The sequence below is a fragment of the Geotrypetes seraphini genome, chromosome 5 (genome assembly GCF_902459505.1).
Source record: "Geotrypetes seraphini chromosome 5, aGeoSer1.1, whole genome shotgun sequence".
Lineage (NCBI taxonomy): Eukaryota > Metazoa > Chordata > Amphibia > Gymnophiona > Dermophiidae > Geotrypetes > Geotrypetes seraphini.
Genome location: NC_047088.1, coordinates 267,289,769 through 267,306,981, shown reverse-complemented (window position 1 = coordinate 267,306,981; position 17,213 = coordinate 267,289,769). Strand labels below are relative to the sequence as shown.

At 42.7% G+C, this 17,213-nt stretch overlaps 1 protein-coding gene across 4 annotated transcripts in view; it reads left to right on the top strand.

The window, feature by feature from the left end:
- Positions 1-17,213, top strand: part of SPEG (striated muscle enriched protein kinase) — a 543,710-nt gene that overhangs the window by 332,274 nt on the left and 194,223 nt on the right. For all 4 annotated transcript variants that reach the window (XM_033947131.1, XM_033947130.1, XM_033947129.1 and 1 more), the window contains 3 exons: positions 21-81; positions 4,761-4,838; positions 14,191-14,363. In XM_033947131.1, coding sequence (XP_033803022.1) covers positions 21-81; positions 4,761-4,838; positions 14,191-14,363 — 312 coding nt within the window. The remainder of the gene's footprint in view (positions 1-20; positions 82-4,760; positions 4,839-14,190; positions 14,364-17,213) is intronic.

Sequence of the window (17,213 nt, the reverse complement as noted above, 5' to 3'; positions counted from 1 at the left end):
TTCCTTGACTGGCCTCTCAGCTGTGCACAAGAGGAGCTCCTGGATAGAATGGCTAAGAAGTCCTTCATGTGTGAATCAGAGGTACGGAAACATTTCCTTCTAGCCATGAGGAAAGTAGAGGAACATTGTAGACAAAGAAATACAAGACTTCCTTTCCTAACATGCATAATAATAGTTTAGAGAATATCAATTATCAGAAAAAGAAAAGTAAACAGAAGAGAAAGGAGGTGACCAATTTGTTATTTATTTATTTTTAAAATTTATATACCATCTATATCTAGACGGTTTCCATAACATTACATAAAAGTTGAGTCTTCATGATATTTCTTGCCCACATCCATCTATTGCCTGTTCCCTCTTTAAAAATCATCGGTACTCGCCGTGACCTGATTTTTTCGGTTACAGCCCCTACCATTTGGAACTCACTCCCTCTTTATTTAAGACTTGAACAAGATTTGAAAAAATTCAAAAATAGTTTAAAGTGTTTTCTTTTTAAAGAAGCCTTTAACTAAAAGTTTATTTTCCGGTTGATTCCAATCTCATCATTTTGTATTAAACTCCGATTATATATCCCCTTTTTTTTAGATTTTCAAGTTTGCAAATTCTTTTCTCACATCATCCTTATGTTCTAACCTAATTTGATTAACACATTTTTTTTTTTTTTTTTATTGTATTTTTTCTTTTCCCTCCTTTCCTACTGTTCCATGTGTTTGTTATCCCAGTTCGTTTTTTAATTTTAAAGTTATTATTTTTATTAACGATGTATTTGTGATTTAAGAAATCCAATTTTATTTCTTTGTAAAACGCTTTGTATCCTGAAAAGCGTTTAATCAAATAATTTAATAAACTTGAAACTTGAAACTTACAAATAGAAATCTTTCCTTAAATGAAAGCAGATACATTTTCAATAGTTTTTTATATTCAAACAATTTTTATTGATGACAGTCAGTAAGCACAGAACAGTAAACATCAAAACATTAAACACAGCGTACAAGCTACGTGCAACACATGTTCTGAAAGCCCAGAATCTGTAGTCAAACAAACTTTTTAAAGAGGATATCACAGGTCTTCCCTCCTATTCCTCCTCCTCCCCCCCCCCCCTCCAACGTATTTGCCAGTGAACAGTAACAGACCTCTTCATATCCTCTCCAAACAAACCGTCCAAGGATCTGGATTCTTAAAGATCAGGCAAGCTAGCTAGTATCTGAAAAAGGATCATTATTGCATAGAATGAAGCAAGGTCTCTAAAAAAGACAGATTGATCCTACAACCCTATACCCCTCTTCTCTTATCTGAGGCCCAGAATTTGTGACAAAATTAAAATTTAAAACAAAAAAAGGGAGATCATGCCAAGAAACCAAAACCAAGATACACCAAGATACCATTATTACTTTCTCTCTCCGAGAGATTCCATGTGCCTATCCCAGGCCCTTTTCAATTCAGACACAGTCTCTGTCTCTACCACCTCTTCTGGGAGACTGTTCCATGCATCTACCACCCTTTCTGTAAAAAAGTATTTCCTTGGATTACTCAATAGCTTATCACCTCTTAACTTCATTCAATGTCCTCTCATTCCAGAGCTTCCTTTCAAATGAAAGAGATATGTCTCATGTGCATTTACACCATGTATATATTTAAATGTCTCTATCATATCTCCCCTTTCCCACCTTTCCTCCAAAGCATACAGATTGAGATCTTTAAGTCTGTCCCCATACGCCTTATCTCGAAGACCACACACATTTTAGTAGCCTTTCTCTGGACCAACTCCATCCTTTTTATATCTTTTTGAAGGTGCGGCCTCCAAAATTATACACAATATTCTAAATGAGGTCTCACCAGAATCTTCTACAGGAGAACCAATATCTCATTTTTCTTATACCTCTTCCTATGCAACCTAGCATCCTTCTAGCTTTCTCTGTCACCTTTTCAACTTGTTTGGCCACCTTAAGATCATCACATACAATCATACACAAGTTCCTCTCTGTTGTCGTGCACATAAGTTCTTCACGCCCTAAACTGTACCATTCCTTTGGGTTTTTGTAGCCGAAATGCTTGACTTTGCATTTATTAGCATTAAATTTTCGCTGCCAATTTTCAGACCATTCTTCAAGCTTCAGCAGGTGTTCTTCATGTTATTCACACAATCTTGGGTGTCTACTCTATTGCAGATTTTGGTATCATCTGAAAAGAGGCAAAACTTACCTGTCAGCCCTTCATTATAAAAATGTTAAAAAGATCAGGCCCAAGAACAGAACTCCGAGGCATATCACTGGTAACATCCCTTTCCTCAGAGCAATCTCTATTGATCACTACCCTCTGTCGTCTTCCACTCAACCAGTTTTTCACCCAGCCTGTCACTTTGGGGCCCTTCCCAAGGGCACTCAGTTTATTTATTAGACATCTGTGTGGAATACTGTCAAAGGCTTTGCTAAAATCTAAATACACTACATCTAGTGCACTTCCTCTACCCAATTCTCTGGTCACCAAGTCAAAGAAATTGATCAGATTTGTCTGACAAGAGCTACCTCTAGTGAATCCATGTTGCCTCTGGTCCTGTAATCCACCAGATTCCAGAAACTTCACCATTCTCTGTTTTAAAAGCATTTCCATTAATTTGCTTACCACAGAAGTCAGACATACTGGCCTGTAATTCCCTACTTCTTCTTTACTTCCACTTTTGTGGAGAGGGACCACATCCACCCTTCTCCAGTCCTCCGCTACTATTCCCGACTCTAGAGAAGCATTGAAAAGGTCTGTCAGCAGAGCCACAAGAACATCCCTAAGTTCCTTCAACACCCTCGGATGTACACCATCCAGCCCCATTACTTTGTCTACCTTAATTTTAACTAGCTCCTCATGAACACAACCTTCTGAAAATTGATAAAGATCTACTACTCCTACATCCCTATTCATATTTGTCTTCTGTGGTCCCACTCCCGGTGCTTCAGCCATGAACACAGAACAGAAATATTTGTTAAGCAATTCAGCCTTTTCTTTATCAGATTTTAGTTGTTTAATTAACCTCAAATTAAAAAAGCAACATCTGACCAACATAACTATTTGGGATTTAAGGTCTAAAGAACATATCTCCAGCCGGTAGAGTCTCAGGGACAGTGGGAGGGATCTTGTTTTCTATTCCTGGCTGCTAAGGTTTCTGGGACAGTGACAAAAGGCCTGGGTTCCATCGCTGGCTTTTAGAATCCCTGAAAATGGCCTAGGCCCTAACCCTGACCCTAACCAGGGTCCTGCATCTATTCCTGGATAGGGTTACCATATAGCTCCAGAAAAAGGAGGACAAATTGAGACATCTGGGTTTTACTTTCATTGAGAGCAATGGGAGCAAAACCTGGATATCTCAATCTCTCCTCCCTTTTCTGGATCCACATAGGGTTAATCAAAAAGGAGATTAAGTTAATTAAATGAAGGAAAGAATCTCAGAATTGCCACTCCAAGGATCATAGTTGCATTTTTCAATATGGAATTATGGCATGGGTATCTTTCATTGATCCAAAACCTTCATGTGTTAAAGGTGACTTAGTCAATTTAATAAATTTAATCTTTACTACTCAAACATTTATTTTTTCTTTTATGAATTTTTTTGAAAAGTTGTGCAAATAGCATCATAGAAAACACAATTTATATCTCCAACCAATATTAGCGGTTAATACTTCAAAATAATGTTCAATATGAGGAAAATTAATGTCTTTTCATATCGTTGTAAGACCACAACCAGCATTAAAGATTGTAAGCAAAAAACACTTATCTTTCAGCTTTAGCTTTGTGTCAACTGGTGTATACAAACTGCCGCTTTAGCCCCATTTAGCATGTCCCAGGATTTATACATCGGGCTATAATTATAACGTTAACACACTGTGACATAAAAGTGCATTGAAAAAATGGCGCTTCTAATAGCTATTAGTCTCCTCTTTTCAAGGGAGAAGAGGGCCAGTTTCTCTAATCTCTTACTGTACGGCAACTCCTCCAGCCCCTTAACCATTTTAGTCGCTCTTCTCTGGACCCTTTCGAGTAGTACCGTGTCCTTCTTCATATACGGCGACCAGTGCTGGATGCAGTACTCCAGGTGAGGGTGCACCATGGCCGATACAGCGGCATGATAACCTTCTCCGATCTGTTCGTGATCCCCTTCTTAATCATTCCTAGCATTCTGTTCGCCCTTTTCACTGCTGCCGCGCATTGCGCGGACAGCTTCATTGACTTGTCGACCAGTACTCCCAAGTATCTTTCCTGGGGGGGTCTCTCCAAGAACCACCCCTGACATCCTGTATTCGTGTATGAGATTTTTGTTATCGACATGCATCACCTTACACTCATCTACGTTGAACCTCATTTGCCATGTCACTGCCCATTTCTTGAGCGTGGTTATGTCACGTTGTAGATCTTCACAATCCCCGCGTCTTCACTACTCTGAATAACTTCGTATCATCTGTAAATTTAATCACCTCACTAGTCATACCAATTTCTAGATCATTTATAAATATGTTAAAGAGCAAGGGTCCAAGCACCGAGCCCTGCGGCACCCCGCTGGTGACGCTCTTCCAGTCCAAGTAAACCTGGATTCTCTCCCTGTCCACTCAAAGGTGCTGAACAGTGATGAAGACTAGATTTTAATCTTAGTGGGTAGAGTACCTGGGATTTTATTTTGATAATTTATTTATTTTAGTTGTAAATACACTGTTAACAGGTCTTTTTCTGCTTTAGATTCTACTTTGTCTTTTTTGCTCATTTTGATTTTCTTTCAGATCCGTTCATATGCACGACAAATCCTGGAAGGGGTACAATATCTGCATTGCAACAACATTCTTCACCTGGATCTAAAAGTGAGTAAAAGGCTGGGTGAAGCATGCAGAAAAGTCAATTCCATATACCGCATTCTGAATCTATTCCAAAACTGCTCCACACCACTTGAAGCATGCTCTAGAATGTGTTCTCCACTTTCCTTGAGTGCTCATGTTTTTTGGAATCCAACTGTCAAATTACAATCATTTCCTTCTCCTGACTTAGCTTTGGAAGCTTTCACTGCAATCTAGATTCCAAAAATGTGGAGTGGTGGTAAGAAAATTAATTAAATTGGTGCGAAAATAGAGGCCAGTGCAGTTTCTGGAATCCAGGATCTGGGGCAGCATGGTTCTACTAGAGATAAGTTTTTATAGACGACCAGAAAATTGGATTGTATGAAGCATCAGCTATGGTACATTTATATTTCAGCAGGCCATTGACATGGGGCCTTTGGTATGGACCCTAAAATGACTGGCAGAGTCAGAAACTAGTTGAATTGTGGTAAATGGAAGGCTGTTGGGGAATGTTTGCCTCTTTGTGGTAGACACTTTGGAAGGTGAGAAGGGATCTAGGAAAGTGTGATTTAATGCTAAAAAAATACAGGTTCTTCCTTTTGGACTACAAAATGCCAATGGAGCAGCAGTACAGTATAAAACCAATAACTGCGGTATGTTTATTATCATTTGTAATACCACATCACCATACTACAGACCTCAGCGGTTTGCATTCTGAATTATATTAAATAATAATAATAATGAGAACTTTGTACAAATAAGAGAGAAAAAAAGAGCAGAAAATCTTGACTTCAAATTGAAAGAGAGGAGAATAAGAGCAGAAAGAGAATCAGAACGTAAGGAAAGCACAGTTACTTACCGTAACAGATGTTATCCAGGGACAGCAGGCAGCTATTCTCACATATGGGTGACGTCATCGACGGAGCCCGGATGCGGATGCCTTGCAAGCAGACTTGCTTGAAGAAACTAGAAGTTTCGAGTCAACCGCACCACGCATGCGCAAGTGCCTTCCCGCCTAGCGTAGGGCACGTCTCCACAGTTCAGATAGCTAGCAGAGAAGCCAACCAGGGGAGGTGGGTGGATTGTGAGAATAGCTGCCTGCTATCCCTGGATAACACCTATTACGGTAAGTAATTGTGCTTTATCCCAGGACAAGCAGGCAGCCTATTCTCACATATAGGTGACCTCCAAGCTAACCAGAATGGGATGGTGGGAGTGTTGGCAATTTAGGAGAATAAATTTTTTAATACTGTCTGGCCAAACTGGCCATCCCGTCTGGAGAAAACATCCAGACAATAATGAGAAGTGAAAGTATGAACCGAGGACCAAGTAGCAGCCTTGCAAATTTCCTCAATAGGCGTAGATCAGAGGAAAGCTACTGAAGCTGCCATGGGCTGTGACTTTACTGTGTAGGGGTAATCCAGCCTGGGCATAGCAGAATGAGATACAAGCAGCCATCCAGTTGGAGATGGTATGCTTAGAGATGGGATGTCCCAACTTGTTTGGATCGAAGGAGCCAAAAAGTTGAGGAGCAGTTCTGTGTGGTTTGGTGCATTCCAAGTAGAAGGCTAAAGCATGTTTACAGTCTAGAGTATGAAGAGCTGATTCCCTAGGATGAGAATGAAGCTTAGGAAAAAACACTGGAAGAACAATGGATTGGTTGAGATGAAATTCTGAAACCACTTTAGGTAGGAATTTAGGATGAGTACGGAGAACCACCTTGTCATGATGGAAGACAGTGAAAGGTGGATCAGTAACTAAAGCTTGCAGCTCACTGACTCTTCGAGCAGAAGTGAGGGCAATGAGAAACACCACTTTCCAAGTGAGATACTTTAGATGAGCCAAATCTATTGGTTCAAAAGGAGGCTTCATCAATTGAGCAAGAACAACATTGAGGTCACAAACCACAGGAGGCGGTTTGAGAGGTTTGACATTGAAAAGTCCTTTCATGAATCTGTAAACTAGCGGATGATCAGAGAGTGGTTTCCCTTCAGTAGGCTGATGGAAAGCTGCAATTGCACTGAGATGGACTTGGATGGATGTAGACTTGAGGCCAGAAGTGGATAAGTGCAAAAGATAATCCAAAACAGAAGATAAGGAGGATTGTTGAGGTTCCTTATCGTGAGAAAAACACCACATAGAAAATCTAGTCCATTTTTGGTGATAGCATTGTCTAGTGGTAGGTTTCCTAGAAGCCTCTAAAACGTCTCTTACAGATTGAGAAAACTGAAGAGGAGTCATGTTGAGAAGTACCAAGCTGTCAGGTGTAGCGATTGCAGATTGGGATGAAGAAGAGACCCTTGACTCTGTGTAAGCAGAGAAGGAAAAACTGGTAGAAGGTATGGCTCCCTGCTGCTGAGTTGAAGTAGAAGGGAGTACCAAGGTTGTCTTGGCCACCAAGGAGCAATCAGAATCATGGTGGCATGATCGTTCTTCAACTTGACCAGAGTCTTGAGAATGAGAGGAAATGGAGGGAATGCATAGAGGAACAGATTCGTCCATTCCAGAAGAAAAGCATCTGCCTCGAGGCGGTGAGGAGATATATCCTAGAGCAGAACTGAGGCAGTTTGTAGTTGTGGGGAGCTGCAAAGAGGTCTATGAGGCGTTCCCCATTGTGAAAAAATGTGATGAAGAGACGAGGAATGGAGTATCCATTCGTGAGATTGCAGAAGACGACTCAAGTTGTCTGTCAAGCAATTCTTTGCCCCTTGTATGTAGACAGCTTTGAGGAAGGTATTGTGGCAGATTGCCCAATCCCAAACCTTCAGAGCTTCTTGACAAAGGGAGGCAGATCCTGTCCCTCCCTGTTTATTGACATAATACATGGTGACTTGGTTGTCCTTCCAAATGAGGACTACCTGGTCGTGAAGAAGATATTGAAAAGCGTGAAGAGCCTTGAGGATCGCTCTGATTTCCAACAGATTGATATGACACCGACGATCCATGCTGGTCCAGTGGCCTTGAGTACGGAGACCATCGAGATGAGCGCCCCAAGCGTAGGTCGAAGAATATGTCGTGAGGACCTTCTGATGGGGGGGGACATTTGAAACAGCAAGCCTCTGGAGAGATTGGAAGAGATCATCCACCAACGGAGAGACTGCTTCAATGAAGGAGTGACTAGTATGTGTCGAGAAAGCGGGTCGCAACCCTGCGTCCATTGAGATACCAGGGTCCACTGAGGAATTCTGAGGTGAAGTCTGGCAAAAGGTGTCACTTGTGGAGGCCATGTGACCTAGGAGTACCATCATGTGTCTTGCTGAGATGGAAGAGCGGGAAGACACTGACAGAGTTGAAGAAGAGCTTCCAGACATTGTTGTGGAAGAAATGCTCTGAGTTGGATAGTATCCAGAACAGCTCCGATGAATTGTAGATTCTGTGAGGGCTGAAGGTGGGATTTGGGAAAGTTGATTTCGAATCCCAAACTTTGTAGGAACCAGGTAGTCCATTGGGTCACTACAATAACCCCCTGAGATGTTGAATCTTTGATGAGCCAGTCCTCGAGGTAGAGAAATACCTGAAGACCATGGTTCCTAAGAGCTGCTGCTACCACTACCAGGCACTTGATGAACACTCTAGGAGATGAAGCCAGCCTGAAGGGCAGTACTCTGAATTGAAAATGCAGATTCCCCACCTGAAATCTGAGATATTGATGGAAGGCCGGATGGATGGGAATATGAGTGTAGGTCTCCTTGAGATCTAGAGAGCATAACCAGTCGTTCTGCTTGAGAAGGGGATAAAGGGATGCCAGGGACAACATTCAAAATTTTTCTTTGACCAAAAATTGGTTTAGAGCCCTGAGATCCAGAATGGGCCACAAATCGCCCATCTTCTTCGGAACAAGGAAGTAACGGGAGTAAAAACCCCTGTTTTGCTGTTCCAAAGGAACTGGTTCGATGGCATGGAGACGAAGCAGAGCTTGAGCTTCCTAAAGAAGAAGGGCGGTCTGGGATTGACTGGAAGGATACTCTCTTGGAGGAAGCTCTGGTGGAACCTGAGTGAAATGAAGAGAGTATCCTTCCTTGATGATGGTTAGCACCCAGAGGTCGGATGTAATTGTCATCCATCGGTGGTAAAAATGATGGAGATGACCTCCTATAGGGGCAAAAGAAGTCAAAGTCAGAACGGTGGAGATTATGCTCTGTTTTAAACAGTCAAAAAGGCTGAGTAGCCTTAGGTGCAGCAGAACATTGAGATTTTTGTTGCTTCTGAGGCTGCTGTTTCTTAGGAGGGCGATTGTAAGGAGCCGTCCTCGGAGCAAAACGCCTCTGATATATAGGAGGAGGGCGTGTAGGTTTGGCAGGAGCTGGCTTTGGCTTAGGTCTGACAATAGAAGCAAAGGATTTTTCATGTTCAGACAATTTCTTGGTAGCTGCCTCGATAGATTCATCAAAGAGGTCATTGCCTGCACAAGGAATATTAGCCAAGAGGTCCTGAAGATTAGGATCCATGTCAATAGTACGAAGAGAGGCAAGATGGCGCATTGCCACAGAACAAGCAGCCGCCCTGGCCGACAACTCAAAGGCATCATAAGATGACTAAAGGAGATGTAATCTGAGTTGTGATAGAGAAGCGATGATTTCTTGAAATTCAAAGTGTTTTTGAGTATCCAAATAACTCAAAAATTTAGGCAAAAGAGTAATGAGGAACTCAAAATAAGTAATAAAATTAAAATTATAATTAAGGACTTTAGAGGACATCATGGCATTTTGATAGATGCGACGTCCGAATTTGTCCATAGTTTTCCCTTCCCTTCCAGGAGGAACAGTGGCATAAACCTTGGAAAGATGGGACCTCTTTAAGGATGACTCCACAAGCAGGGATTGGTGAGATAACTGAGTTGTCAAATCCTTTGCGATGGAGAGCTTTATATCTAGAGTCCAATTTGCCTGGAACAGCTGGAATGGTATAAGGAGACTCCAGGCATCTGGCAAAACTCTGAGACAAGAGCTTGTGAAGAGGAAGTTTAAGTGACTCTGCCGGAGGTTGAGGAAGATGCATAACTTCAAGATACTCCTTAGAGTATTTGGAACCAGCATCTAATTGAAGATCCAAGTCAACAGCCATCTGACGAAGAAAAAATGAAAATATAGCTAATCCGCCAATGCTTTGCCTCGAGAAGGACTCGAGGTTGTCGAGGCAGCCTGGGTCGAAGATGAAGCTTCGGCCGGAAAAAAGGCATCAAAAGAATATGGAGACTTAAACGAAGCAATCGAAACCGCTGCATCCTCAAAGTGTGGAAGTGGAGACCTCGATTGAGGAGTCGGCGGTCTAGTAGAAGTAGGAGTAGATCAAGGCTTAGTTGAAGAAGGACGTTCTTTAGAAGCAGAACTATGCCTCGATGAAGGCCTCGATCGTCAGTGAGAACGGTGCTTGGAAGCAGATCTCGAAGATCGAGGAGACTTCGCCTCGGAGACAGAAGCAGCCGATGCTACCAAAGAATGGATAGGCTGGAGGCTGTGGATTGAAGCTCAAGAGGCTTGGTGGAGGAACCTCTATGCACTCCCAAAGACTCTGCTCCTTGGATAAAGTGTGAGGATTCCTGCCGAGGCACTTGCAAATATTCTGCTCCTTGCTTCACATGCTTAGATGCCAGACCAGACACTCGCAGAAACTCTGCTTCCTGCAAAGAGTGTGCAAGCTCAGACTGAGGCAAAGGAAAAGGCTCGACCTCACGGAAGTCTGCAGAATGCCCAGGCTGGATGAGAGGAAGAAGCTTCGGTCCCATATTAGTAAGGCACTGAATGAATTGCTTCTCCAACATGGTCTGGAAAGAAGCTGCGTCTGAAACCGGACCACCTGCTTTGGCTGGAGGTTCCACAGAGGCAGTGGAAATGTGCTTCGACTTGGAAGTCTTAGGCACCTTAAGCACCACTGCTGGAACTTTCTGATGAGCTATCTGGCCTGAATATACAGGGGAAGATACAGCAGGAGTCGTCGAGGAGAGAGCCGTTGCAAATGAAAAAGGTCTGATGAGGCTTGAGGTCAAAGCAGTAGAAGCAGGATGAATCTCGGTCGAAGGTGAGGTCGAGGCTGCCTTCGAATTTGATGGATCGGAGGAAGAATCCATCTCGAAGAGCTTCTGTACCAAAATGCGACAACGTTTAAGGGCTCGAGGTTGAAGAGTAGCACAGCGCTCGCATGACTTCGGTTGATGGTCCGGCCCAAGGCACTTGAAGCACCAACGGTGTGGGTCCATGAGGGAAATTGCACGCTGGCACGGGCTACACTTCTTGAAGCCCATTGTTGGCCAGGACATAGGAGGAAAAATAGCCACCGCAAAATCGAAGCCCTTGGGCTGCGGCCGAGCGGCCTGCCCCGGCAGCCGAAGAATGAAAGTAAATTTTTTTTAAAAAAAAGAAATAAAAGAAAAACAGCGATTCGTGAAGAAAATAACACAAACTGCAGTGTAGAGAAGGCACGAAGTAATAAAGTTAAACATAGAGAGTCAAAGACGGACTTCTCGGCTCCGTGGAAAACTGAGAACTGAGGAGATGCGCCCTACGCTGGGCGGGAAGGCACTCGCGCATGCACGGTGCGGTTGACTCAAAACTTCTAGTTTCTTCATGCAAGTCTGTTTGCGAGCTTCCGCATCCGGGCTCCGCTGATGACATCATCCATATGTGAGAATAGGCTGCCTGCTTGTCCTGGGATAAAAATATTTCCTCCTATTGGTTTTACCTCTCCATGATAGGGAGAACGAGAGGGCACTCTCTAAAATTGAAAGGGGATAGAATCCGTACGAATGTAATGAAAGTTCTTCTTCATTCAGAGAGTGGTAGAAAACAGGAACATTCTTCCGGAGTCTGTCGTAGGGGAAAACACCCTCCAGGGATTCAAGACAAAGTTAGACAAGTTCCTGCTGAACCAGAACATACGCAGGTAGGGCTAGTTTCAGGGCGCTGATCTTTGACCAAGGGCAGCCGCGTGAGCAGACTGCTGGTCACGATGGACCACTGGTCTGACCCAACAGCGGCAATTCTTATGTTCTTAAAATTATTTCCCTGCAGTTTCATTGAGTGTCCCCTAGTCTTTGTAATTTTTGACAGAGTGAAAAATCGATCCACTTGTACACATTCTACTCCACTCAGGATTTTGTAGACTACAATCATATCTCCCCTCAGCCTTTTTAGTCTTTCCTCATATGAGAGGAGATCCATCACCCTTTATTATCTTGGTCATTCTTCTTTGAACCTTTTCTAGTGCTGTTTTATCTTTCTTGTGATAAGGAGACCAGAATTGAACGCAATACTCCATGTGAGGTCACACCTTGGAGTGATACAGAGGCATTACATTATCTTTATTTTTGTTAACTATCCCTTTTTAAAATAATTCCTAGCATCTTGTTTGCTTTTTTGGCCGCTGCCGTACATTGGATGGAAGGTTTCATTGTACTGTCTACAATGACACCCAGATCCTTTTCTTGGGCGCTAACCCCCAAGGTGGACTGTGATTTGGATTATTCCTCCCAATATGCATCACTTTGCATTTGTCCACATTAAATTTCATCTGCCACATGGATGCCCAGTCTTCCAATTTCCTAAAGTCTGCCTGCAATTTTTCACAATCTGCATGCATTTTAACAACTTTGAACAGTTTAGTGTCATCTGCAAATTTATTCACCTCACTCATCGATTGGTAGAAGGGTAGCATTATATGTGAAAAAAGACCTTTATTAAAATTGACTAAACCTTCTACAGGACACAAAACATACCCTGGTCCCTATGCATAGTGATAGAAGGGTACTAGCATCCACCTGGCCAGAATGGACAGATGCAGAAATGTTACCAGAAACAAACTTCTGCAGTGCTCAGGTGTGTCACTCCAGCCCATAGTGTTGCTATGCTAAAGTGTGTCCTGCCATCTCATATGGTATTGAAATGTCAAGGGTGTCATTCTGTGCCTGAATGTTGTAAGGGCCAAAGGTGTCACTTTTTCCCTCAGGGATGAGATACTTAGTCTTGTGATTGGCCCTCAGTCACTGTTCTCTCTAAGTTGAGCAGGAGTCCTCCAAGTGCATTGCTGCCAGTTGGGGGATGGGGGTGCTTCAATATTGTGTTTTCAATTGCTAGGAACAGCCAGATTCCCTGAAGTCCTACATGGCTTGCCTGAAACAGCACCCCCCACTGGTAGTACCATAGGTAGAGGACTCGACTCAGCTTAGAACAGCGGTCTCAAACACGCGGCCCATGGGCCGCATGTGGCTCTCCAGATTTTATTTGCGGCCCGCGGTCTAAACTGGATCATTATCTTCCTTTTGGAGCAGCAGCGTGTCTGGCCGGCTCGTTCCGTTCAAAGCCGCGGGTTGGCGGCTCCTTGCGCTATCCATGGAAGAGCCAGCCAGACACTCTGCTGCTCCAGTGGCGTACAAAGGGGGGGGGGGCGGTCCCCTGTTCTCCCTAGAGTTTGGCTCGTCTAAAGCAGTGGTGCCCAACCTGCTTCCCTTCCTTTCTCAGGCCGTCACCGTGTTATTTGATCTCCCTGCTTCTCTTCGGGGCCGACCAACTCTCGCCGCCCGACGTCAATTCTGACGTCGAGAGGACGTTCTGGCTAGCCAATCGCTGCCTGGCTGCCCGGAACTTCCTTTCCGACGAGAGTTGGTCGGCCCCGTGGAGAAGAGAAAGAGGGAGATCTCGGCCTGTTCGCGATGGCAGCAGCCTATTCCCCGGCGGCGGTGGCATGGGGTAGGGCAGGAAGGAAGAAAGAAAGAAAGAAAGAAAGGGGGACAGGGAGCCAGAAACAAAGCAAAAAATGGGACACGGAATCAGAGAAAGACAGACAGAGAAAGAAAGGGGAGGGAATGAGGTCTGGAGGAGAGGAAGCATACAGGAGGCTGAAAGAAGAGAAGAAATATTGGATGCACAGTCAGAGACTGATGAAATTACCAAACAAAGGTAGGAAAATGATTTTATTTTCAATTTAGTGATTGAAATGTGCCAGTTTTGAGAAAGAAAAGATATTAAACTTTAAATGTGAGGGCTGCAGAAAAAATAGAGTACTTGGAGGGCCGCAGAAAAAATAGTTAATGTCTTATTAAAGAAATGACAATTTTGCATGAGGTAAAACTCTTTATAGTTTATATATATTTCCTTTTAACTGTTAAAGGAAAGTTTTATAAACTATAAAGAGTTTAACCTCATGCAAAATTGTCATTTCTTTAATAAGATATTAACTATTTTTTCTGCGGCCCTCCAAGTACCTACAAATCCAAAATGTGGCCCCGCAAAGGGTTTGAGTTTGAGACCACTGGCTTAGAAGGATCAGTGCCCTCAGTGCTGCAGTGCTCAGGTGTTTCATATTCTTTTCTATAGTACTGCAGAGTTTCAACTTCTAGGCAAAGTTTTCAAGCTATTATTGTGATAAATATTTTATTATTTTGTAGCCAGAAAACATCCTCATGGCTGACACAAGCAGTGAACAGATCCGCATCTGTGACTTTGGAAATGCACAAGAAATTATTCCAGGTGAAGCCCAATATTGCAAATATGGAACTCCAGAGTTTGTAGCTCCTGAAATTGTAAACCAGATGCCAGTTTCCACTGTTACAGACATCTGGTAAGTGTTTTAGAGCCTGAGAAGGATGGAGGAAGTTTATGATCTGTTCAAGGGTCTTGTAACCTTCAAATAAATATTTTTCACCAAACATGTTCTCAGTGTGCTTCAGAAGAGGTGGTAGCAGGATGGATTACTAGAGAGATGATGAGAAGACTGTTATTATCCTTCTCTGCTCTTTTCAAAGTTGTTCAGGTCCTGCATATCCTGAAAGAAACCTTTCTTGACCTTTCTGCTTCTTCTGATGTGAGCTGGTCTCTCTTCTCTCCTCCTTAGCCTTTAGCTGATAATGAACAGGGCTCACAGAAAAAAAACAAAAGCCCAAAAGAAAAACAACAAGCTATTCCCCCACAGGAAAGTACTCAGCATGGATTCTTACCAAACTGGAAGGAAAACTATGTTTTTGAGGCTCCCAAGTAACAATGTAGTTCTGCCAGGTTTGCCATCCTTCCTACTCTACATTCTAAACAACTTGGGGCAGTAAGAGCAATCAACCTTTCATGTAAAACATTAAAGAACAAGACAAGACAACAATTGTAACAGACAATACAGAAATAAAAGAGGAGGCAGTACTAGAGAAACTTTGAGCAGACAAAGGGTTATAATATGAGATTACTATTTTTAGTTTGGGAGTCTCAGACTCCATCTTGGGGGATTTGGTGGGATAAAAGACCACCAATAACATAACATATTTTCCAGTCTATGTTTAAGTCTAGAAATAACAAGGAAAGCTAAAAGAAGAAAACATTGACATGTTCATAGTGAATTGCATATGCAGAAGTAACCTGGCCAAATCTATGTACTAAACTGAGTTAATGTGCAATTTTAAACTAAACTAAACTAAACTAAGCCTTAAGTTTATATACCGCATCATCTCCACGGAAGTGGAGCTTGACACGGTTTACAAAGCTTAAAAATATAAGAAGAGAGAGGAGAAAGATTTACAGGAGCATATGGATAGAGGGGATGTAAACAGGAGAAGAAATGTTATATGTTAGAAAAAAGCCAGGTTTTCAGTTGTTTTCGGAATAGTTAGAGGGAGTCCAGGTTCCACAGCGGGATAGTGAGATCGTTCCAAAGGCCCGTGATTTTGGAGAGGAGGGATTTTAATGCAAGTGCTAACTAATGTTAATGTAGCTTTAAAGAAAACATTTGGGATCATACCACAGCAAGACAGTGAGCAATGCATCATGAAGACACAAAAGGAAGAACCAATCTTCACAGGCCACAGAGTCCCAGAAACTGCAGAAATGGCCAACAGATACATAGGAGTCACACTGGAGAACCCTTATTCAAGGACCCAACATGCCATGTTTCAGCATATGCCTACATCAGGGGTCCTTGAAAACTTTGTATAATGATTAAAATGAGTAACTAATATAGTATTCAGCGAAAGTCCTCCATTTATCGTGTCACTGAATACAAAAGCTGCTAAATATAAAAACCACCACTTCCCGTCAAAAATGAAACTGAGTGGTTCCTGTGTATCTGTTGCCCATCTCCTTGGCCATCACAATATGATCCGCTTCAACCTGGACACAGGAGCAAAACATCGATCCAGAACGACGTCCATGGCACTGAACTTCCGAAAAGGGAATTACGAAGGGATGAGACTCATGGGGAAGATTAAGAAGAGGATAAGCACTGTAAAAATGCTAGAGCAAGCATGGTCCCTTTTTAAGGACACATTCACCGAGGCGCAAAATCTATATATACTGTATATCAACAAGGGATCCAAGAGGAAAAAGAACCAGGAACCGGCGTGGCTCACTGTAGCAGTGAAGGAAGCAATCAGAGACAAGAAGACTTTGTTTAAGGAATGGAAAAGGTCAAAAACAGATGAAAACTGGAAAAAGCACAAACAACATCAAAGCAGGTGCCATAAGGCGGAAAGAGAAGACAAAAGAGACTACAAGAAAAAAATAGCCAAGGAGGTAAAAAACTTTCAATATATTAGGGGAAACGAAGCGGTGGGGCCATTGGATAACCATGGAATAAAGGGAGTGCTAAAGGAGGACAAAGCCATCGCTGACAAACTGTTGCATCTGTTTTTACCGAAGAGGATATACACAACATACCGGAAGCTGACAGGCTATAGGCAGGAAAAGAAGATGGGAAACTGACAGGGTTGATGGTCAGTCTAGAAGAGGTATGCAGGCAGATTCATAGGCTTAAAAATGATAAATTCCTGGGACCGGATGACATCCATCCGAAGATAATCAACGAACTGAAAGGAGCTATAGCTGTACTGCTTCAACTAATAGATAATCTGGTGATCAAATCGGGAAGGATTCTGGAAGACTGGAAAGTGGAGAATGTTATACCGATCTTGAAGAAAGGTTCAAGGGGAGATTCAGGAAACTACAGACCGGTGAGTCTGACCTTAGTACTGGGAAAGATGGTAGAGGCGCTGATAAAGGACCGTATCATTTTCAGAAGGCATTCAACAAGGTTCCGCATGAACGACTACTTTGAAAAATTGAGAGCCATGGAATCGAGGGTGAAATACTCATGTGGATTAAAAACTCGCTGGCGGATAGGAAATAGAGAGTGAGGGTAAATGGACAATACTCGGACTGGAAAAGCATCATGAATGGAGTGTCGCAGGGTTCAGTGCTTGGACCCATGCTCTTCAACATATTTATAAACGACCTGGAAATTGGTACAGTGAGTGAGGTGATTAAATTTGCAGACGATACGAAGTTATTCAGAGTAGTGAAGACGCGGGAGGATAACTTATGAAGAAAAACACCCCCAAAGCTCATATAAAAAAGCTCAAGATAAAAGAACTAGAATCAGTGAAGATAACTTGTGAAGAAAAGCATCTCCAAAGCACATATAAAAAAATCTCAA